A 24,577-nucleotide genomic window follows, 5' to 3' on the forward strand; every position below is an offset into this window, starting at 1 on the left:
GAGTAAGAAGCAGACTCTGGGAAGCTGGGTGGATTCACTGCTTCACCTTCTGTGTGACTCTGTCAGATTTTTTTAACGTCTTTATCGGAGTATAATTGCTTTACAATGTTGTTTCTGCTGTACAACAGAGTGAATCAGCTATATGTATACGTATATCCCCATATCCCCTCCCTCTTGTGTCTCCCTCCCACCCCTCTAGATAGTCAGAAAGCACTGAGCTGGAGATCCCTGTACTATGCAGCTGCTTCCCACTAGCTAGCTATTTTGCATTTGGTAGTGTATATATGTCAATGCTACTTTCTCACTTCATCCCAGCTTACCCTTCCCCCTCCCTGTGTCCTCAAGTCCATTCTCTACATCTGCATCTTTATTCCTGTCCTGCCTCTATGTTCATCAGAACCATTTTTTTTTTTTAAGATTCCATATATATGTGTTAGCATATGGTATTTGCTTTTCTCTTTCTGACTTAACTTCACTCTGTATATATGACAGACTCTGGGTCCATCCACCTCACTACAAATAGTTCAATTTCGTTTCTTTTTATAGCTGAGTAATATTCCATTGTATATATGTGCCACATCTTCTTTATCCATTCATCTGTTGATGGACACTTAGGTTGCTTCCACGTCCTGGCTATTGTAAATAGTGCTGCAATGAACATTGTGGTACACGCTTTTTTCGGGGGGGGGGGCGGTACACGGGCCTCTCATTGTTTTGGCCTCTCCCGTTGCGGAGCACAGGCTCCAGACGCACAGGCTCAGTGGCCATGGCTCACGGGCCCAGCCGCTCTGCTGCGCGTGGGATCCTCCCGGACCGAGGCACAAGCCCGTGTCCCCTGCATCGGCAGGCAGACTCTCAACCACTGCGCCACCAGGGAAGCCCCCACGCCTCTTTTTAAATTACGGTTTTCTCAGGGTATATGCCCAGTAGTGGGATTGCTGGGTCATATGGTAGTTCTAATTTTAGTTTTTTAAGGAACCTGCATACTGTTCTCCATAGTGGCTGTATCAATTTACATTCCCACCAACAGTACATGAGGGTTCCCTTTTCTCCACACCCATTCCAGCATTTACTGTTTGTAGATTTTTTGATGATGGCCATTCTGACTGGTGTGAGGTGATAACTCATTGTAGTTTTGATTTGCATTTCTCTAATGATTAGTGATGTTGAGCATCCTTTCACGTGTTTGTTGGCAATCTGTATATCTTCTTTGGAGAAATGTCTGTTTAGGTCTTCTACCCATTTTGGGACTGGGTTGTTTTTTTTTGATATTGGGCTGCATTAGCTACTTGTATATTTTGGAGATTAATCCTTTGTCAGTTGCTCTGTTTACACATTTTCTCCCATGTCAGATGTTTTTAATTACGACTTTAAAGATGAAAAGTGCTTCCTCCATAAGATTGGTCAGATCTTGGTTTAAACATGTTTCCAGGGATAATACATGAACGTGCTGAGATTTTCTTCACCTACTAACGCGAGACTGTCAGGGACTAAGTTCCTAAGTCTGTTCTCCTTGACAGCTGGAAGCGAAGACTGAGAAAAGCTTGGGAGACCTGGGCTCCTCTGCTGACAGCAAAGGGGTGTTCATGAAGGAGAGGGAGGCACAGCAGAAGCTCCTGGCTGACAGTCATGGGCTGGTCATGGACCTGCGATGGCAGATCCACCACAGCGAGAAGAACTGGAACCGAGAGAAGGTAGAGCTTCTCGACCGCCTGGACCGGGAGCGGCAGGAGTGGGGGCGGCAGGAGAAGGAGCTCCTGTGGAGAATCGAACAGGTGAGGATGCCCCAGGGGAGGAGGTGAGGATGCCCCAGGGGAGGAGGCAGAGACGCCTGACCTGGAAATCAGAGCACTCAGAAGGGGAAAATCAGACAGCTCGGAGGTCTCTGCTGCATCAGGCTGATGTAGGGGCTTCCAGAGGAAGAGGAAGAAATCCTAGGAGTTCTGGTGTTGGAGACCTAGGCTCAGCCCTCCCATGACACAGACCTTTTCATTGCAAAGTCTGTGGGTAACTTCCCTGTGTGTGTACGGTTGGGGGGTAACTTTTTAAAGGTGTTTAAAGACTAAACTTGAAAGATGAGATTATTTCAGGCCTTAGGAAGTGATTTCTACCAAAAAGCAAACTAGCTTTTAAGTCTGCCACTAAAGATGTGGTCATGGTGACTGCTCCAGCTTGAATGGAACTGTTGTCCATTAGTAAAGAAATTGCTGAAGTCAGTAGGAAGTCAGGCTGTTTGCACCTGCTGTGGATCTTGTGGAGCTGTGATTAGACAGGACACAGGGGAAGTGACTGATCTTTCGTCATCTTCAGCTAAACAAACATTGAAAAATGTAGATGAGTTCTGTGGGAAAGGGGGAGTTGTTGTTCTAGAGATAATCACTCCCTGCCTTGCGTCAGACTTAGGACAGTTTGTGTAGCTGCAGTCCTGCCTGAGTAGTGCACAAATTAAATTTTCACATGAAACTGATGAAGGACTGGGATTCTACCCTGGCTGGATTTCTACAGAGCATGCACTGTAGTTCAGCCTGTCACACTTATAATAAATTCAGGAGGCCTCAAGGAAATGTATTAATCAATAAACTGAATGCAGGAAAAATAACTTCATTATTCTATCATAAATATCCATGCTGTCTTTTGGAAAATGTGCTGTATTATCCCTAGACATGGGACCTGTGTTCTGCAGGTGCAGTGGCAAAGGTCCGTTTCTGCTCACTGCTGAGATGGGAGGGGGTGAGGGAGAGAGAACTGAAAAGGACCAGGAATCTTTGGCTCTGAAACCTCTGAGCAGAAGTGCACTGCAGATAAAGAGGCCCGACATCCTTCCTGGGTTTGGTTACTCACACAACTGAGTCACCAGACTGGTAGATGATATGGCTCATTTCAAAATTCCCCAAATCCTATCGAAGGAAAGTTGGCCACTTCCTGTTTGGCCTAGAAATGTGGCACCTGAGAAGAATCTTCTGTCTTAAATCCCCTGTGTGCCTGTGCTCTATGCAGAGGATCAGCTGTCGGGTGGGAATCGTAGGGGCAGATGCAGCACATACCCTTACAAAGTGGTCACGGATTCATCCATTGTTCGTTAACCAGTATCCTGGCTCCTCCAGGTACCTCGTTATCAGGGAGGGTCCCTCCTGGCCATCCCTCCAGGACCGTACACACTGTCCCTCCCGCACTTCAGCAAGGCCATCGTCATCACCCCTTTGCCCGTGAGCTGTAGGCTTGTTGGTCTCATCATGGCTTCATTTTGGAAGTCACACCTTGGATGTAAGTTAAGCAAGTCTTTAAGGGCTTCATTTTACTTTGGGGAATGAGGAATTTCTAGAAGTAAAGGAAAAATTAGTAAGACATCCCGTGACATTTAATGTTCGAAGAGTTAATGCCCTAGGGATGAACAGCCACCCCATTTTAAGACTATCTTTGGAAAGATGAGTGGGCAGGGGCTGAACTCCATTTCCAGACTGTCACTACTGCCATGGCCCTACCACGATGACAGCAGCCTCAGAACCTCAGTCATCAAGGTTAACATCTTTGAGCAAAATGGACTCAAGACACGTGGGTTCTGGGGCGTTCATTCATCTGTTCCTGAAATCTGTGTGGTGGATCCCGCAGGTTTTGTACAATGATTTCATCGCTGTTTTCAGAAGAGGGTTTGTTGATGCTTCAGATATGCAATTGTGGCTTTCAAAAATAAATCCAGCCTCCCTCCACCCCCCGCAAATATTTGACATTTAAAAAATCACAGTACCCAATCCTGAAAATGAGGAAAAGCAGTTACAGGTATTCTCTGTAAAAGAGGAAATTGGCTGAAGTGTAGTGTATGATTTTTTTAATCAGTTATTGAGTTGTTTATTCATTTAACTTTTAGCTGTGCATTCCGTAGATGTGCAGACATCTACAACAAGACACGTAGACAAACACTCTTCATAACGTATGCCCCTCGATAGCTCTGTGGTGGGCCGTGTAACCTTGTCTGTGATGACCTAATACAGGTGGTGAAAGCAGTAACACTAAATCCATTTTCCACTTTGAGAACACATGCTTCGTACTTGCCCGGTGGTGTTGAATTCCTACATAATTTCTGTGCCATGTGAGGCATCTGATATGACGAATGACTGTGGGAATGTGGTTAAGGTCATGTAACACACACCATCTCTCTTATCAGCATCTGTCTCAACCCAGATCTGATGGGTGAGAGTTAACTTTCCTGGAGTTACACTACTTTCTCCTCTGTTCAGTCTGTTAGCCTGCGGAGGCCTGAGGAGTTGGCTGTGGTAAAGGACTAAATGAAAGCGCCCATGTCATTCTTCTTCCAGTGACTTCCTTAAATCAGTTACCTCTGCAGCATGAAAGGCTGTTCTCTTAAAACCTGTGTACAAAGTAACCTTTTTTCTTGTGACCAATTCAGGTAAAGTGACATTCTCAAGGGTTTACTGTTGCCTGCAAACCTTGTAAATTTGGTGTTTGCTTTATAAGTTGTTCTACTGCAGGACTCTAAGTACAGTAGGTGCTGATGCCTGGTTTGAAATGACTCTCCTAGGAAACCCTATCCTTGTAGGGACCATTTATTCTATGACAGCACTGCAGAGGCATCTTGGCAGCAGAAACCTCCAGCTGAAACCACTCCAGCTCATTTTTAGGGAACCTAACTAACACTTACAGCTTTAGTGCACATTGCTCCTGGCTGCCCAGGTTTATTTTTGAAACCCCACTTTGCTGAGTGAGAATATGCTGGATCATAGCTCTCCCCTGTAGTCATTCTCCCCACTCTTCACACACACCCTCCGTGCACATTTACAGCTTCAAATGTGATTCTTGCATTTTAATTCTGTGCCCGAAATAGCTTGGAGATGATCATATGTTGAAACTAAATTACACTGACATGCATTAGATGAACATAATAAAAAACTTTCCTTTTCATTTTTTTAAAAAAGAAAGCATTTAGCATCTTTGAGAGCTATGTCACTGGGGAGGGAGTAGAAAGCAGAGGGGGCTGAGCTGAAACCCCCGGTGACTTGCTTGTTCCCTAATTCAACTGGGATTCTGCCTCAAACTCTAACATTTAAGCTGCAGCTGCTTGAATCGCCATCTTGCTCCTAAAATGAAGATAATACTCTGAGACTGGTTCCACCACCTCAGAAATTGCTAGAAATGAGTAAAAGTCCCCATGACTCCTCATGGCTTTGTTCCCTATGACACACAGGCCACACTTATCCAGCTTGCTGATGAAGGCTTCAGTTAGGACAGGAGATGTAGTTTGTGAAAGATGCCTTGTTAAAGGGTAAATAAATGTGCTTCCAAGGGAGGGTCAAAGCCTCCGGGCACCGTCTCAGCACCACTTCTGCTGCCCCCGCCCTTGAGTTCAAGTCCAAAGAGCAGCCAGGGCGGTGGAGTGTGTGAGCCGACCTAAGGTGCTTTCTGCCTGTTTTGGAGGGGAGCTCAGGAGGGTCCAGGGCAGCCCCTCAGGGCTCCTCCATGGAGAGGGCACTGCAGGCACGCGTGTCCCTGCCTGTCCCTGTGGTTCCACGCGGCTCCTCCTGAAGGGCCCCCTGCTGTGAGGGCATGAGGCATTCGTTTATCAGTGCCCCCAGGCCTGAGGAATCACGCAGGCCTCAAGGGGGGTCGGTGGTGGTCCCGCTGACGAACAGTGAGCTTTACGCCGGGCCCGGCCTGCAGCCCTCCCACAGCCCCAGAGAGAGGGGCACCCCTCTTACAGGTGGGGACACTGAGCTGAGATGACCAGCCACACACACTGGTTGCAGGTCTCCTGAGGTTTCCCCACTGCTGCTGCTTGCATTTACCAAGTCAGAGAAAAGTATGACTCCAAACTATGTGGCTCATGTTTTTGTTTCTTTTTCTAGTCATACCAGATCTGTAATTACCTCTGTAGCTAAATTTTAATCCTCTCAAGCAAAGTGTCAGATGTTTTCGACACCCAGTGGTTATAACCCAGGTGATCACTCGGGATTTATGTAGGACCCATTTCAAGTAATTTGGAGACCATGCTCTGTTGTTATTTAGAAACTCTGCTAGTTAGGAAAATCAAATTCACCCTCAGAAGTTTGCTATCACTGATGGCTTTCCACTGAGTGTGCCTTACGTTCTGAAGGTAATTACCAAAAGCGAGTTCTAAATGTGTCGTTTGGTAATGTTAGATTTAAAAAAATACATGTATAATTTCCTGTGAGCACAGTACTCAAAGTTATATACAATAACATATTCTCATCAGAAGGAGCTGGCTGGCGTGTGGTTAATGCAGATTTTTCTAGTCCATATAAAATTGTGATTTTTCTTTTCAAAAAGCATTTGTGATGTGTTATTTTTGAAATTAAGGTCAGAACTTTAAGAACGTAGACTTCTCACCATCTTTCAGAGAGACCATACGTTAATTCCAAATTGTGGAGAAACCACGACCTTAGGGAGCAACAGACAGAAAAATGAGGCTGATTGTTTTCATTTTTAAAACCCTCAAGTTGCAGAAAGTAAACAGTCCCCGGAGAGATGGCAGTTTCCTCTGTGATCAAAAGGAAGGCGATGTCCACCCCTGTGCCCACACGGGGAGCCCCTGGGCACCCCACCCCACGGGGACGTGGCCCTGCATGGACACTGACTCCAGCACGTTTGAGGACCAGCCGCTGTCCAAGCTGAAGGAATCGGACAGGTGCTCGGCCCGGGAGAATCTCTACCTGGATGCCCTGTCCTTGGACGACGAGCCAGAGGAGCCTCCAGACCGCAAGCCCGAGAGGGAGTTCAGGAACTGCTTCCCCGAGGTCAGCCTGGGTTTGGGGTCTAGTTACCTGCGGCAGGACCGAGGGCAGGGGCTTGGGAAGGCGGCCGAGTGGCTGGCAGGCCCCTGGTTTTGCATATCACAGCCTCTGGGGTCAGTAAAAACGAACCCTTCATGATGCAGGAGCTTTGCTTGGTGGTCCTGACCCCAGGCTCCCTGCTTCACTTAGCTGCTTGTCTCAGGTTCAGAAATTCAGGGCTTGGGTCCTGTGTGAATGGGAGTCTCAGGAATGGGAGTGTCCAGTGAAACACAAGAGGAAATACTGGGTTGACCAGAAAGTTCGATCAGTTTTAAGTAAAAATAAAAGACATTTTTCATTTTCAGCAAGAACTTTATTTAACGACGTATTCATTAACCAAACGAACTTTCTGGCAAACCCAATAGATCATCCTGGGAAGTGCAGAGCCGCAAGTTTTCTTAAAATCATAGTACGGCCTTCTCATTCCAGAAAACAATAACAGGAAAAAAATTTGCTTTAAAGAAAGTAACAAATGTCACTAACCAGTGACATACAATAAATACCTTATCTGTGCAAAGGGGAAAAAATCCAACACTAGAAACCTATGTAACTTAGATCAGCAAATAGAAGAGCTTAGCTCTGTGCAGAAATCTCCATGGCACAGCATTGGGTTTTTTTGGTTATGACTTTCTAAAAACTGGGATTTAAAGATTGATTTTAGGAATCATACCTGAGCCAATCTCACAGTGGCTGCACCCGTCATTTGACACGCTCAGCGGACGGGGTGCCCGTCAGGCAGGGATGTTGAAGTGGGGGATCACTCTCAGTCACAGGTCGACGAGGTCAAGTGCCTTCTCCTCGGCACCTGTACCCAGCAGCGGTGACAGCGCCAGCATGCCACCCCGGGGATCTAGTGGCATCGTCTCCTGTGCCATCTTCAAAGCAGTGGCCAGATCCCACGGGAGGGCTCCCTGGGGGATGCTCAGGCGGTTTGCTGTGCCAGGACTCAGTCGCAATACCTCCAAGGCTCACTGGACCTCGCTCCCTCGGGACTGGTCCGCACGGGGGTGTCCTCAGGAGGACCGTGTGTGCATGTTCTCTTCTTTAGCAGAGGTCACTGTACCTTCCCTGATTCCCACGGGCGATGTTTAAAACAAAGAGCCCTCTAAGGGTGTCACACCGACTTCTGCATTTTTTATTCAGTACAGTTGGTGTGCAATATAAGTTGCAGGTGTCCAACAGTGATTCACGATTTTTAAAGGTTCTGCTCCCTTTAGTTGTTATAAAACATTGGCAGTATTCCCTGTGCTGTACAATACATCCTTGTAGCTTATTTATCTTATATGTAGTAGTCTATACCTCTCACACCGACTTCTATAGGCAGGCTGAGGCCAAGAGACGTCTCTCCCCTAACTTGCTCTCACCCTTGTCCTCCCTTCCTTCTCCCTCTCCTCTCTTGCATGCGTTTGTTCTCTCTCTCTCCCTCTCCCTCTCACACACACACACACACACACACACAACTCACATTCAGTCATTAACGAGGCAGCTTTGAAGCTCACGTGCTTAGTGATGCCCTTTGAGGAGCACAGGAGAGCCACTTTGTGACAATGTTTATAGACAATTTTTCTCATTCACGTGGGCCCTCCCTGGACTCAGAGGCTCTAACCCCTCATCACCCCTGGATTCTGGTGTCATTATTGTACTTCAAAGGGCTGAGAGGCAGAGGCACTCTTGGCCCAAACTTGGCTCCCATGTACATTTTAAATGGTATTGTCCTAAGAGAAAAACAAATCACTTAGCACCCTGAGGGCCCCCAGGCAGCCAATGTTAACCAATTCAGATAAACTTCCTTCTTCTTTATAGGAAGAAGAAAATCACAAGGGAAATCTTCAAAGGTAAGTAAGATTGATGAAATGATAGTAGGCTACTGCAGTAAAAACCTCCTGGTCTTGGGCTTCCCTGGTGGCACAGTGGTTAGGAATCGGCCTGCCAATGCAGGGGACACGGGTTCGAGCCCTGGTCCGGGAAGATCCCACATGCCGTGGAGCAACTAAGCCTGTGCGCCACAACTACTGAGCCTGTGCTCTAGAGCCCTCGAGCCACAACTACTGAGCCCGTGCTCTGCAACAAGAGAAGCCACTGCAATGAGAAGCCCCTGCTCACTGCAACTAGAGAAAGTCGGCACGCAGCAACAACGACCCAATGTAACGAAAAATTTAAAAAAACCTCCTGGTCTTAAAATTCTGTCTTGTCACTGCAGTGTCCTGTGACACTCTTCAAAAATGACGCAGAGTAAAACTTCTGGATAAGTAGTTGCTTTATTATTAATTTCATAAATACGGCATTTTAAATTATTAGCAACAAAAAGGCCAGTGCTATGCTGCGTTCATGTGTGTGTTAGTGTCACAGTAAGAGCTGTGTGATTAGAGTTGTGTATATAAGGACATGATTGTGTTAAATGGTTTTTGAAAAGCCCATGGAAACCCTTTCTTCTAATTTAGTCTGATTCTAGTAACCCATATATGTATGGCGGGACATGTCTGAAAAGGCACATATAAGCAAATTTGTTTAAACTGAGTAGAGAGGGAAGGGGAGGACTGAGCCTGTGGGTGGGTCTGGGCAGGGCCAGAGGGGATTTCTGTTTGAAATGGTGTTGAAACCATTCGCCAGCCTGATCACACCTTCCACTGCCCCTCCTCTCCTCCACATCTTCTGTTGGCCTTGGGAGACTGTTAGTGCTTTAAGCCAACAGAGGATGAGGCCCATGGGCGGAGAAGGCTTCAGGTCACAGTTGCTTTGTGGTGGCATCTCTCCCTCCCCGCCGCTCCAGTTTCTCGTTTGGATTGGGACTGTGGTGTGTTCACGTCTGTGGGATGTGCGCCTGCTCTAATGCCGGGAACTCGGGAAGCTCCCGCAGCTTCGACGTTGAAGGTGCCCATCAAGTACGTGGAGAGGCCAGGCCTCAGCCAGGCTCCCCTTCTTCCTGTGGAGCATCCATGCACTGAACTAGAATATTGCAGAGCAGGGTTAGAGCTTAGCTCTGACTGCCCTGGAGCCCCACCTCTGCCACGGTTTTGAGGGTCGGCTGTAGTAAATTCTGACCAATACAAGGCTCCTGCAGCAATTCCAGAGCCATAAGCGCCTGTTGGACACCAGAGGGTCAGCCCAAGAGTGGAAAACATCAGGCAGCTGGAACGTGTCCTGATCCTTCAGGTGGAGACACAGGCACTGTGCATGTGGGCAGGACACAGGCTGTGCTGGGTCAGGGGTTCCAGGGCTGTGGCTCCCTAGCCGGTGGCAGCTGACACCTCTCCTCTCCCCTTCCCCAGGGCCGTGTCCGTCTCATCCATGTCTGAGTTCCAGCGCCTGATGGATGGCTCTCCCTTCCTGCCAGAGAAGGGCCTGCCCGCCACCAGCAGCAAGGAGGACATCACCCCACCCCTCTCCCCAGATGACCTCAAGTACATCGAGGAGTTCAACAGCAAGAGCTGGGATGATAGGCCCCCAGACCCCTGGGCGGACAGGACCGAGGCGGGTCGGGCGAGGCCCGAGGCCAGCACCGACCCTTTCTCCGACTCCTCCTGGTACCTCACGACGAGCATCACCCTGACCACGGACACCGTGACCAGCCCGGAGCACTGCCAGAAGCAGCTCCCGCGGAACCTTGTCTGCGCCGAGCAGGCCGGGGTGAGGATGCTGCACAGCCCGCCCGCCGTGCGGAGGCTGGATGGCACCGTGGTGGCAGGCGGTGAGGGCAGGGCCCGAGGGGGCCCGGGGGACACCAAGGGGGGCTGTTCTGAACACATTCTTAGGTGGCCCTGTGCCCCCTCCAAGCACACCCGAGACTACACGGAGGGTGGGCTCTGGCCCCTCGACAGCACCCTCGGTTTCTCCTCCCCGCTGCACAGCCTGGAGATGTCCAAGAACCTGAGTGATGACATGAAGGAGGTGGCCTTCTCTGTCAGCGCTGTCTGCTCCAGCCCCAGGGAACCTCCGGTCAAGGACACGGCCTGCCAGACCAATGGGTCCCGGACAACAGGGACGCAGACCATCCAGACCATCAGCATCGGCCTGCAGACCGAAGCCCTGCGGGGCAGCGCCGTCACCAGCAGCCCCCACAAGTGTCTCACACCCAAGGCAGGGGGTGGCACCACGCCCGTGTCCTCTCCCTCCCGCGGCCTCAGGAACAGGCAGGTGGCCCCCGCCATCGAGAAGGTGCAGGCCAAGTTTGAACGCACATGCTGCTCCCCCAAGTACGGGTCTCCCAAGCTGCAGAGGAAGCCCCTCCCCAGAGCGGACCAGCCAAGCAGCAGGACCTCCCCGGGGCTGGCCCCGAAGGGCTGTGGCGAGTCAGCCTGGGCCCGTTCTACCACCACTCGGGAGAGCCCCGTGCACACCGCCATCAACGACGGCCTCTCCAGCCTCTTCAGCATCATCGACCACAGCCCTATGGTGCAGGACCCCTTCCAGAAGGGGGTGCGGGCCGCCAGTCGGTCTCGTTCGGCAGAGCCCCCGCCGGAGCTGGGCCCGGGCCAGGACACGAGCCCCAGCTCCCGAGGCCGGTCGCCCAGCCCGGTCGGGGGTGGCTCCGAGACGTGCAGGGAGGAAGGGGGAGAGGGCACGCCTGCGAGGCAGGACCTGTCTGCTCCCCCCGGCTACACGCTCACCGAGAACGTCGCCCGGATCCTCCACCGGAAGCTGTTGGAACACGCCTTAAAGGAGGAGCAGAGGCAGGCCACCCACGGCACCCCCAGTCTCAGCAGCAACGGCCCCGTGGGAGAAATGACGGTCAGAGCCGAGCCGGGGTCCATCGAGGTAAAGGAGGCTGAGTATCCCACCCCCTCCCCCTGTGGCTCATCCTTTTCAGTGTCAGCACAGCTGGCCCTGGGGCTGTACCAGGTTATGTGAGTTCAGGAGGTTCAGGCGAGGATGGAACAAGCAGGAACGCAAAGCCTGAGCTGCTTCTTAAAAGAGAACTTGGTTTTATTGCCGTCAGTGATCCTCTGAGGACCATGAGATGGTTTTCCTAAGTAGCTCAGGGATTGACTCAGGTCCTCCACTGTGGCCTCAGCGATCCATGCTTGTCTGTTTATCAGGGCTTTTCATTCAGGTTCATATTTCCCCTCCTTCTGGGAGCGTGTGTGGGCAACATCAGGCTTTCTGCTCCAGCTGTGTGTGTGATGAAGAGAGAGGGTTTTGACAGGGTGGACATAGAAGAAGACCTCTCGTCAGGACCTCCAGGAAGGGTGTCTGGATCCCAGCGCTGGCTTCAGTGCAGACAGCAGGTTCACGTCTCACAAATCCCATTACCCTCTCTGTATGCGTGCGTTCTCTTAGCAGTAAGACCAGGTGAGACGAATGGATAAGGTCAAAAATCCTGCCTTCATACATCCTGCCTTCATACAACGCGATTATTATCCTTATCCCCTTAAACATCACCTATTATTGTTACCTGTGACCACGCTTATTATCCATATTGTCACATATTAGTATGTGATTATTATTGTATCCCTCCCCCCTTAAGGTTATTTGCAAATCAGTCGATCTTGAATTCTGCCCTGATCATACCCACATGTGGTATAACTGGACCACGGCAAGGATGAGCGAAATAAAACAAAGCCCGACGATGATGCCGGGGGTGAAAACGGTGGTGATGTTGGCCTTATCGTTCACGCAGTGCCAGAGGAGGTTTCCCAGCCCTTGGTCAGACACCCTTATGTGTAGACCTGGGGGTGAGGCCTGACCCACCAGGAACCCAGATGCAAAACCTCCACAGCAGTGGAATCCAGACACCGGTAGGCATTCTCCAGGCTGGGCAGATGGCGGAGGTTAGAGAAAGACACATACAGGCTCCCTCCCAAGGCTCTGCAGCCCCAGATGCACAGGTGAGGAGAGGAGGAGGTATATTTCCTGTGTCACCTGATCTACCCACAGTGGGAAAAGGAATGCTCAGCTTCCCAGTATAACCCAACAAGAGGCATTTAACTCAAAATATAGAGTTTAAATCTGAAATAGATTAAACCATGTGAAATTGCCAGTGACCTACAGAAATGGCAACACCATATGGTTCAACCTAATATTGACAGTCTGTGGCCTACGCCTGCCAAAGGTACACGTCTTTGTGATAAAGCTGGGTGCTCTGAGAAGGACGTTGTGTTCTCAGGTAACAAATGGTGTCTTCTGCGGGCTTCTGTTACCCCATCCCTCAGGGCCCCTCAGGTAAGTGGTTTGCTGCTGCAGAGGGTCTAGCTAGGTGAGCGCCACACCTTCTTGGAATGAGAGCTTTGTCCCAAGCATTAACTAGCTTGTCTGTGGTGTCCATTTATATTAGAGACATTTTGAGTCACGAATGAATGCTGCAGGCAATCTGTGAGACTAGAAAGGAAATAGTGCTGTGATGAGTCATTAAACCAAGGCGTGAAAATGGCTTTATCCATATAAAGCTGTGCCCCACTTTGGTCCTCGGTGAAGTGTCTGTTTAGATTTTCTTCTCACTCGGTGTGTTTACTACCAAAAGAGGTGATGGCTGATTTAAAGGGGGACGGTGTCAGGGGTTCAGAACTGGCATGGAGCTCTCACGGGCAGTGTTTAAATGTCATGGGCTCTTTTTCCTTTGCTGTTGGAATTTGGCTTGGAATTTGGCTTATTCTAGACTCCAGTGGAATTATTCCTCACCTGACCTGACTTACTATATTAGGCCCATTGGAGACCCCAAGGCCCCTTCCCATCCCTCCCTAGACTTGTGGTAGTTTTTTTCATTTCAAAATCAGAATGAATTCAGATTTCCCACCCTCCTCTGAGCCCATATGGGAGAATCTTTCCCAGAGTGCTCAATGGGACAGCTAAACGTGGGTGATGATGGAGTCATCCCTAGCCAGGAACGGGCACAGTAGGAAACTCCCTTTCTCCCCTCACTCTAACCCCATGAGCTACTTATTCCTCTGTTTCTCTTGAAGACATAGCACCAATGCACAATGGTGCATTCTTTCTCTCTAGAAGCTGTGAGCAGGTCTGGTGTGGAGAGAGAGGATAATCTGGAAATGTCTCAGTGGAAAATTCGAAGGGCACGTTTTAGTCTGAGCTGCAGTCATTTGGTCATTGTGACTGAAACAATCTGACTGTTTAATGGGCTCTGTTTCAAAAACAGCAGTCGTAGGGTGTTGGAAATGTTAAATGCCAAGGGGCAGCTCGGGGAGAAGAGAAGAATAGCCAGCGGAAGGGAGAGGTCTGTAGCTGTTCTGTCGTGAGGGCCCCTCCTGCTCCGGCCAGGCGGGGGCCGGCCTGTGTGCCCGCTTCTCCAGATGGCTGCCACCAGGCCTGTTGACTGTAAACCTTTACTGTTGTTCTTTTTTAAAAAGTACTTTCAAACCTACTTGCTTTTTCTCTTCTTTGTCTGTCTGTTCTGTCCAGAACCAAACTGTCTTACTAACTGCCCCCTGGGGACTCTAGCCCTGCCTGCCTCACGCCGTAAGTGCTTTCTTCCTTCTTTCCACACTGTCTGGAGAGGTTGTCATGCAGCTCAGGGCGGACCCAGGGTCCACCTGCAGGGACCGATGGCAGGCCCAGACAGGACCACTTGCCCCCCGGGGTACTGACTGCTCAGTAGAGATCCTATTGAGATCTCCCCTCTCCTGTGCAGTCTGCAGCCAGTATGCTCCCGAAGGGGTAACAGGACATTGGCCAGCGAGGGAACCGTCCAGCCTGCAGGGTCTCTGAGCTGAGCGTGTTCCCCGTAGGCCTGCCTGCTCACTGACATTTCGGTGGCTGTGCACTGCCACGTGCTATAATAAGGTGTGACCATTACGCATAAGGCTTTTCTTTTTTTTCAAAAACCACACCAGAGGGAATAAATACAAATGTATCTTGTCCTTCCCAGGGGTCACCATAGGGGTCGTAGTCACCATAGGGGTCGTAGTAAGTGCTCAAGGGATTTGTGTTAATTGACTAAACAACACAATCGTCCCTGCTCCAAAACTGCAGATCACCTTCAGAGCCTGAATCAAAGCTTGTGAGAAAATACCAACCTTGTTTCCGATCAAGAATATAGTCACCCACCCCCTCATCCACTTATCCACTGGCCTTAAATACAACTGGCTCCCAAAGACTAAGCACATGACCCACGAAAAATGACAAAGAATGGCTCCAGAGGCCATTTCCAGAAGAGGTGCTGGGAAAAAACAGCATTGCTTGCTTAGATGTGCTGCTGTGATACTAAAGAGAACTTTGTCCCCTTGAACTCATGGTCACACAGCATTTCTTCTGTGCAGAGACGCTAGTGACGAGGTGGCACAAATTAACAGAAAACCCTTGTCACTCAGCATCAGCTTGCGCAGTGGTGTCCAAAAATCGTATGCCGGCAACCTCCACACACTGCTAGACAACACCTATTACAAACCAACACACTTACGTACGCAGCACAAACCACACATCTCTTGAGCCACCGTCCCTCGTGCCCTGGGCTAAGGTGAGGACGTTTCCTTTAATTTTGGCTGTTTCAGTGCTGACGTGTTTTCACAGGCGAGGTAGCTTTGGCTGTCGTGGTTTCCATTAGTGTATAGAGTCATCGTGTGTGTGTCGATGCTCCTTTTCTGCTGCCCCTGGGCGGCGACCACTCCCCCATCCCTCCTGTGCCCCGCCCTCCATCTTCTCCCTGTCCTCTTTGTCGGCTCTGATGATTACATGGTCCTCATTCTGCTCTGCTCATCACATCTCTTTATATCCCTCGACTTACTTCCTGAGTGGCTCTGAGGTCCTTGTTCTGTGTTCTTCAGCCTCTTGTTGTGTGGGTGTCCGGGTGGATAGAACTCACCGTTTCCTCAGGTCACAGCTGCCCACACCTCTGTGCCCACAGATCTCAAGTCAGTGTCCTTTGTCCTGGCGTGCAGAGTAAGGACAAGTAGCTCAACAGTCTCTAATACCAAAAAAGGAGCAGCAGCCTTGAGAGGACGTACTGTAGGTGATTGGTCCCGGGGTTATTGGTCCTCAGAAGGTGCAGAAGCCTGTAGCATAGAAGCACAAGCACACTTGGGCTCCACTTTTTAAAATTTTATAAATTTTTGTTTTTCTTATTTTAGCTGTGTGGGGTCTTCCTTGTGGTGCGCGGGCTCCTCATTGTCGTGGCTTCTCTTGTTGCAGAGCACAGGCTCAGTAGTTATGGCGCACAGGCTTAGTTGCTCTGTGGCATGTAGGATCTTCCCGGACCAGGGCACGAACCCGTGTCTGCTGCATTGGCAGGCACATTCTTAACCACTGCACCACCAGGAAAGCCCGGGCTCCACTTTTTAAATGCTGCTGCCAGGAAGAGTCATTAGATAAAACCACCTAAATGAAAGTTTCTGCCTGCAGCATTATCTCCATGTGGTGGGAGTTTTAACACAGTGCCAGTCAACCTGGAATAAACGGTAGCAGAGTTGGTTTGAAGGTGAGCCCCGTTGCTGGTGCAGCCTGATGGAGTCATAGATCCCTTCATGGCCAGCCTCTTAGGACTAGGCAGACCACTCAGGACTCTGGCCCCCCCCTTCCATTCGCTGCAGCCCAATTCCGAAGGCGCCTCATATACACACCCATCTCATGCCACGTTTTCATCATAATTTGCTATCTTCCCATTACTGTCGTCACTAGTCATTCGTGTTGAATTCTTACTTTTTTAACTTATACTCCGTGAGCAATGCATAACTTAGCGTTCAGAAGTTGCAGACACCCTGGTCTGTTGCACTTGAGTCTACTGAGAAGTCTGTTTGGGGGAAATCACCTCCCAGAGGACCTGTCCGTCTGAGTAACCCTGTCTTTCTCTTCCTCGGCTTTGAAGGAACTCCCTTGTTCTGCACTAGCTCCATCCCTAGAACCCTGCTTCTCCAGGCCCGAGAGACCAGCAAAGCGTCGCCCTCCGTCCCGTTGGGCCCCACATTCCCCCACTGCCTCACCAGCTCCGTCACCCAGAGACCTGACCTCCTTGGAGGAGCTCGGCGACGAGGGGCCGCCCGGGGAGAAGCCACACCTGTGATGCAGGCTCGCATGGATTATCTGGAATAATTCACTGTAATTGCATAACCACACCGTCATCATCAACCGAACTCTACCCCAAAAGGAGAGATCTGGTTTTCCCAAGGTCAAAGAATGTTTTTTTTAAAAAAATAACACAGCTGCTGAATGTTCAACCTGTGAATCTGAGATGTTTCTAGAATGAAACAGTAAACGTGCCTGTAAGAACTTAATTTTTTTCATTTTTCATAGCTCAGAAAACTATTTTTGTCTCCATCTTTTTTACAGAAAGTATATTAAACAAAAAAGTAAATAAGATATAAATTTAAAAACAAAGTTTTTAAGAGATTCTGAACACCCTCGCGCGCGATACTGACTGCCTCACTGTTAAATTTGCACTGTTAACATTTGGTTTGGTTTATTTCCACGTTGAATTAGAGTGTTTTAAGTTAATTTTATTTTGTCAGTGTTCTTGTTTTTTAAGAATTTTTGAAATGCTTCAGACTGTATGATTCAGTGAACTTTTTGTAATGATAAAACCATGAAGCCAGTAGACAAGGCAGATCTCCTATACCCTTGAGGGGATAGATGGCAGCATTCTGGAAAGGTAGAGAGGCCTCAGCCGGGTTGCCCAGACCTGCTGTATAATCCACATATTCTCGACCTGCACGTCTTTGGGTTCGAAGCACTGGGGTGCATGTACATACCGCTGCTGTGGTCTCGCCCCGCTTATGTGTGAGCCCTCTGTCCCACTGTGATACGGTGTGAACCCCCTCGTACTGTACTGTTGTTGTCTTCTCACATTGATGATACAACAGCAATGGCATTTTAAAATTATTGTTAAAAGATTAACAGGCAATACAGTGTTTACTCCAAATTTCCTTGTTTAAGGAAAAACACTACAGAGTCCTGAGGATACCAAATGGAAAGAGAGAGGGTTGTGCCTCGGAGTCTGTATGAGATGATGATGAAGAAGAAATAAAGCCTTTACAAGACGGCGCCTGTCCCAGACCTTGTGTCTCACGCAAAAGTTTCCCATTGGAGGGGGTGAGGTGGGGGGGTCATACAGCCACTCACGTATCTGACTGGGATGCACTGTGAGTGCACAACGGCCTTGCAGTTTCTCTGCAAGGGCATCCTGGAATAAACAGGCGACTACATTTTTGCTAAAAAAAAAAGCCAAAATGGGTGGGCGAGGGGGTGTGAGGAAGTGTGAGGAAAACAGTTATCCACAGTCAGAATGCGCCCACCCTCTCCCCTCCTTGGAAAGTGGGAGAGGCCGTTTCCATCCCTGGACTGAGATGCAGCCCAAGCTGCCAGTGTTTGATAAGTAGGAGTTTACGAAGAAGTGGTCCTGATGAAGAAAACAAGAACTATTTCAGGCTGAAGCTTCTAGCTGTAATCTTTCAGTAACAAACCCGCTATGGTATAAGTTATTTTCCCAGTATTACCACAGTTCCATCACCATTAAACTAAATATTTTTTTTATAAACACAAAGTACTGTTGGACATTGGAGCCTGCTGTAGCTGCTGCAGAAAACAGCCTGACAGTTCCTTAAAAGGTTAAACAGTTACCATATGATCCAGTAATTCCACTTTTGGGTGTAGGCCCAGGGGAACTGAAAGCTGGGACTTGGACAGATATTTGTTCACCCATGTTCACAGCAGCTGTATTCACAGTAGCCAAAAAGTGGAAACAATACAAGTGTCCAATGGATGACAGATAAACAACATGTGGTTCGTCCATACACTGGAATACTCTTCAGCCTCAGGAAGGAGATTCTGGCACCTGCTACAGTGTGGATGAACTGGGAGGACACTATGCTACGGGATATAAACCAGCCTCAAATACTGTATGATTCCACTTATCTGAGCTACCTAGAGTAGTCAAATTCCAGATACAAAAGTAAAATAATGGTTAGCAGGAGTTAGCGAGAGGAAAGAACAAAGACCGTGCTTAACAGGTGCAGAGTTCCAGTTTGGGAAGGTGAGAAAGCTTGGAAATCGATGATGGGGATGGCTGCACAGTATGAATGTACTTAATGCCACTGAGCTCTACGCTTAAACATGATTAAAATGGTGAGTGCTGTGTATATTTTACCACAGTAATAATTTTTAATGCAAAAAAGGAAATATTCTACTTAACCCCCTAGACACAGCTGTAGACAAACTATCAGCAAGTTGACAAAGATTTCTTTCAGGCCCAGCCTCTGCCCACAGTAAGTGCTGGGAGGTGCAACAACACTCTTCCAGTTGGAAGCAAGCAGGCAAGTTGCTGGTGCTCATAAGTGGAAAAGTGCCAGCATCTAGCACAGTTACAATCCAGGACTCTCATCGTTCCATCAGGACATGCCCTGTCTCCCAGCTCTGCTCTGTGTCGCTTTATTCTCAGACAAGCATCCTAAAAGTTGGCAACCCTTGTTCCCAGAAGCTCTTACTAGTTTAGCAACTCCGAGAGAAAGAGGATCTCTTACCAGTAGCACCAACAAAAGCCCCAGGACTGAAGAATCTCATGGTTCTGCCTTAATTCACTCATCTCACCCTGAGCCTGTCACTGCCAGAATGGCCCAGCAAAGGAAAACCACCGGAGTGGTTAGGATAGAGGGGAAAGGGTGCCTAGAAGGCAGGGAAGGCTGAATGTGATGGTGGGGCACCCCGGAATTACAAGGAGAGGTTCTGGTCATCATGGAATCTTGCTCTCTGGCTGGAGGAGATGAATCCCAGGCACAAATGCAGAAATGGCATGGTGTAAATCCAAGTGGTGCTTGAGCTGGGCTTGGGAGGAAGAGCAGGATTTAACTGTGAAGGCAGGAGGGGTTGTCAGGTGGGGGAAGAGAAGGGGCAGAGGTGTGGGGAGGTGGTGATGGGACCTCTAAGCAGGGCAGGGACAAAGCCACGTTAGTGGCACCAATGCCTTGAAAGCACTTTGGAACTTCTCCAACCATCCAGTTCTCTAATTGTCAGGCATTTGTATTCTTGAGTCCATTTACTGTGGAACCATTCCAACTTTTGCAAAGGCAAGACCAGAGGATGAAATCACTTGCTCTGCTCCTGTCCAAATGGACGGCGAGGCACTAAGTAGGTAAGAGCAGCTGCTTGTCTCTTCATGTCCCCACCAGCCATCCTTAATGTGCAATTCACTTTTATGTCCTAAACAAAGAAGCAGATTCCTCAAACCCAGCTAAGAGCCCTCACACACAGACGCTGGGCGTGCCCCGCCCACTGGTCTCACCCAGCACCAGCCTGACGTTCTCACCAAACTGCTGTCAGTCTGGCTGGGGGCAGCCACAGTGCAACTTTCCTTTTCTCTTCTGATGAAAAGGTAACCTTGTGACGTTAAGGTTTTCAGTATTACGTGTCTTCTCAAAATATATATGTGCATGTGATAATTCTAATTCTCTTCAGCACAGTTGTGTCTCATCTACTTTCTTATTAAGCTTGCCAGAGTTATGCACATTTTGTTCAAAAAACAGTTAAGTGCAACTATCATTTTCTCTTTTCTAATTCACTGATTCTTAAAATACACGTAAAACTTAGCACTTTAACCATTTTTAAAAACCATTTTGAAGTGTACGACTCAGTGGCATTTAGAACATTCACAGTGTTGTGCAATCATCACCACTGTCTAATCCCAGAACACTTTCATCACCCTACAAGGAGACACAGCAGTTCCCCCCCACAGTCCCCTGCTTTCTGTCTCTGTGGGTTTGCCTACTCAAGACATTTCATATAAATGGAATCACACAGTGTGGCCATGTCTGGCTTCTTTCACCTAGCATGATGTTTTCAAGGTCCACCTACATTACTGTAGCCTGTGTCAGTACTTCCCTTTCAGAGTTGAGTAACATTCCATTGTATGGATTACTGCATTTTGTTTATTCATTTTTAAAACAAAATGCTTTATTTACCTTAAACAGCCTTGATTATTCCCCACAAGGAAGTAAGTCACAATGAATAATCAAGACACTCATCAATCAGTTTGCAAAATTAAGGCACTTTGTCATCTTTAACTCAAACACAGTTGTTTCCAGGGGCCACCAGTACATATTACACTTACGCTTTTGTTTGCATTTAGTCCTTTCAGCATCATTCTTTGATGCAGTGCACTGGAAACCAGTAATAGCAGGAAATCTGGCTGAGTCATAAGCAAGTTGGCCGTTTGAGTGAATTTGGTGACACTGGGTCTTTAGTAAACTCTGGGCCACTCCACTCAGTGGAGAAATCTGGATTTGAATCCTGGTTTGAACACAAAGTAATGCAGCCTTAGGCCATCTCTTTGAGACTCATGTGAAGAATAGCAACAATACCTACTTGCCAGACATGTAAGGATTAAGGTTTACTGTGTACCTACTGTATGCAAGATACTACGCTAAGAGTGGTGAACACCAACTTTCAACCAGAGCAGAAAAGAGGCTCCGGGTTCTCACAGAGCTTATGTCCTGGTGATGAGAAATGTGTAGTAAACAGGTGTGACTGTGATGGAGAATAGCTAACTAAAAGGCTTCCCTGGGGAGATACCCTCTGAGCTGAAGCCTGGGCAAGAAGCAGCTGTCGGCCGGGCAGAGGACGTAGCTGGTGCCAAGCTGGGATGAGGAGCAGAGCCTGTCTGTTCCTGGAAGCGAAGGACGGGTACTGTGGCCTGAGAGGGCAAGGGGAGGCCTCACGGTGCACAGGAAAGAGTGAATTTTACGCGAGGTGGGGGGAAATCCACTGAAAGGTATTAAGCAAGGGAGTTACTTTCTGGAAGACTACTGTGATGTGAGGATAAGAAGGGGCAAGATTGGAAGGCTTCCCGACAAAGGACTGTGGTGTTGGCCCAGAGAAGCCTGGTGGCCGCTCGGACAGTTCTGCGTCACACCGCCAGGCTTGCCATATGCCACTCATCAAGAGCTGGGCTTTAGGATCCGCTGCTGAGGATTCCACGGGACCCACTGCCACATGCCAGAATCTACTGCAGTTGTTCAGATCAAAGCTGAACCAAGCCCTTATTCTGCTGCTCCCTCTCAGGCTGGGCCAGCAGCCTTGTCAGTGGCCTTGGGCCAAGAAGAACAGTCACCCTCTTAGCCCCCCCCTTCCCTTCGGGGCACAAAATCACACAGCAAGCTTCTCATTTCTGTTTTGTTTTTAAGGTCTGCTCTTTCTCCAAAAGGAAGGTGGCACCTTCTAAGCTACTGTCATTTGTGATTTAGTAAAAATGGGTTCCGGCTCTGGATGTGCAGATGGTGGGGGAGGGTTGGGGAGGCACCCAGTTATAAGCACTGCACAGTGAAATAGAAGAGAAGGGTATAGGAACACAAAGATAGCCGACTTCGTTTGTTCTAGGCCCAGTTTTGTCCATTAGATTCAATGAACCCAGTCCATTTCAAAGACAGAAGCTTCTGTAACTTCCTAGTGAGCTAATAAACTACAACAGGGCACCAGGAATCCAAACCTCACAATCCCCACAGTAATCCTGGGACAAATTCACCACTCATTATTCATCAACTCCAGCCTCCCTAGTACATGTGACTTTAGCTGATTAAAATAAAAACAAGGCACTGAAGACACTATGATGAAGTAGGTGCGCCTGAAAATAGCTGGAAGAATTATAAATTCTGAATTCCAAATGTCTTGAGAATGACTAAGCAATAGGCAATTATCTATAAACTGTTTATACTTATTGAGTCATTTCACTTAGAGGAATTTACCCCAAATAACTCCAATGAAACCAATGTAGTTTGTATAATACATTCATAACAGCACAAATTATACAGAAAAATCTGGAAACAGGCTAAACAAGTTATAGTTCATCAACAGATTGAATACTGTGCTCCTTCACCTAGAAAACATTCCTAGTGACCAGGGACTGGATGGACCTGTGGGGACTCAACATAAATGTGATGCAACTGCCCCTACGAGGCTCATCACCTGGTCAATGGTGTCCAGCTACCTGGGCTCGAATCCTGCTTCACCACTTTCTAACAAAACACTGTCGGGAAAGTTACCCGTGCCCCCTAAGTCTCAGTTTTCTGCGATGCAAAATAAAAGCGTTAATAATCATCACCTTATTAGCTAAGTTAGGTTAAGTTATGAGGTCTGGATAAGCTAATACTTGTCAAGCACTTAGAACAGTGCCTGGCACTAAGATTTGTTAATAAGTAAAATGATTATGCAAATGTCACATTATAAAACAATATGATACGTGCTATAAGAGTATATATAAGTGTAGAGTGGGCACAGAAAAGGGACTGACTCTGCCCGGCGCTGGGGCACAGGAGTGGTAGTGGTGGATGGAAGAGGTCTAGGAAGACCTCATGCTGACCTGTATGGTAAGAGTCTTGGAGGAACTGATGAGGGACGAGACTGAGAAAGAGAACTTCGAGAAATACTGCCTAGGTTGTACATGTAATACTCCTCTGGGGTCTGTGGACAGAGATTCAAATTTATTTTCAATTACTTTTGTATACTGGACTGGTGTTTTTATCAAATGTTGACACCATGCTAAGCTTTATTGGAAAGAAAAGCAAAGGGTGAAAAGTAGCTCATCCACCCTGAGCCCCCCAGGACCCTGCCATCCACCTCAATACAGGAATCCCATAATAAGGGCTGCCGTATCCAGAAAGCAAGTTACTCCTTCCTGGGCACCCATCTGCTACGGCATTTCACAGGAAGAGTCGCTTTTATCCACTGAAAGACTCTCACTGCTGAAGTATTCCTAGTGACACCAGCAGCCACCTGTGCTGTCTTCCTGTGGTTCATGGCTGTTTGCTGGATTCTGGACAGGTGTCAACGTTCTCAAGGTAGTGCTAATAAAAATGAGACACATGAATTTTGTTGTGTAGTCATTAGAACTGTTCATGAATATTCCATCAACTTCTGAGCACATTATAAAATCACCCTTCCCCATTGCCCCATGAAGCTGGGTGTGGCTCTTTGCCAATGAAGTGTGAACAAGAGCCACACATGTCACTTTCTGCTGACAGTTTTAAGAGCCAATGCACCACTTGCTATGTTCCTTTCCTGCCTCAGCAGTTGTGGGAGCATATGTCCCTCCATCTGGGCCCCTGAGTGGCTGTCATACACAGACCCACTTCAAATATGTAGCATGAGGGACAAATAAGTCCTTGTGTGTTAAGCCACTGAGAGTTGGGAACTGTTCATTAAGGCAGCACAACTTAGCCCATCCTGACTGCAATAACTGTCAAAAAATGGGGATGCATACAAAAATAATACGAAAAAACAAAACCACATCATCTCAATAGATGCAGAAAAAGCATTTGATAAAATTCAACATCCATTTATGATAAAAACTCTCACTAAAGTGGGTATAGAAGGAACATATCTCAACATAATAAAATAAACCTGCAGCAAACCTAATAGTCAATGATGAAAGACTGAAAGCCTTCACACTAAATTCTGGAACAAGACAAGGATGCCCACTCTCACCATTTCTATTCAGTGCGGTATTGGAAGTCCTAGCCACAGCAATCAGACAAGAAAAAGAAATAAAAGATATCCAGGGCTTCCCTGGTGGCGCAGTGGTTGAGAGTCTGCCTGTTGATGCAGGGGGTGCGGGTCCGTGCCCCAGTCCGGGAAGATCCCACATGCCGCGGAGCGGCTGGGCCCGTGAGCCATGGCCGCTGAGCCTGCGCATCCGGAGCCTGTGCTGCGCAACGGGAGAGGCCACAACAGTGAGAGGCCCGCGTACCGCAAAAAAAAAAAAAAAAAAAAAAAGATATCCAAATCAGAAGGGAAGAGGTAAAACTGTCATCTACAGATGACATGGTACTCTATATAGAAAACCCTAAAGACTCCACACAAAAACTATTAAAACTGATAAACTAATTCAGTAAAGTAGCAGGATACAAGGTTAA

General features: G+C 48.2%; 1 protein-coding gene across 2 annotated transcripts in view; it reads left to right on the plus strand.

The window, feature by feature from the left end:
- MTCL1 (microtubule crosslinking factor 1) overlaps positions 1–14,192 on the plus strand; it is a 120,910-nt gene extending 106,718 nt beyond the window's left edge. For both annotated transcript variants that reach the window (XM_065889977.1, XM_065889978.1), the window contains 5 exons: positions 1,521–1,775; positions 6,471–6,767; positions 8,607–8,638; positions 10,073–11,558; positions 14,154–14,192. In XM_065889977.1, the coding sequence (XP_065746049.1) occupies positions 1,521–1,775; positions 6,471–6,767; positions 8,607–8,638; positions 10,073–11,558; positions 14,154–14,192 (2,109 nt within the window). The remainder of the gene's footprint in view (positions 1–1,520; positions 1,776–6,470; positions 6,768–8,606; positions 8,639–10,072; positions 11,559–14,153) is intronic.
- Positions 14,193–24,577: the final 10,385 nt, after the last annotated feature.

Source organism: Phocoena phocoena, chromosome 13 (assembly GCF_963924675.1).
Source record: "Phocoena phocoena chromosome 13, mPhoPho1.1, whole genome shotgun sequence".
In the NCBI taxonomy this organism is placed as follows: Eukaryota; Metazoa; Chordata; class Mammalia; order Artiodactyla; family Phocoenidae; genus Phocoena; species Phocoena phocoena.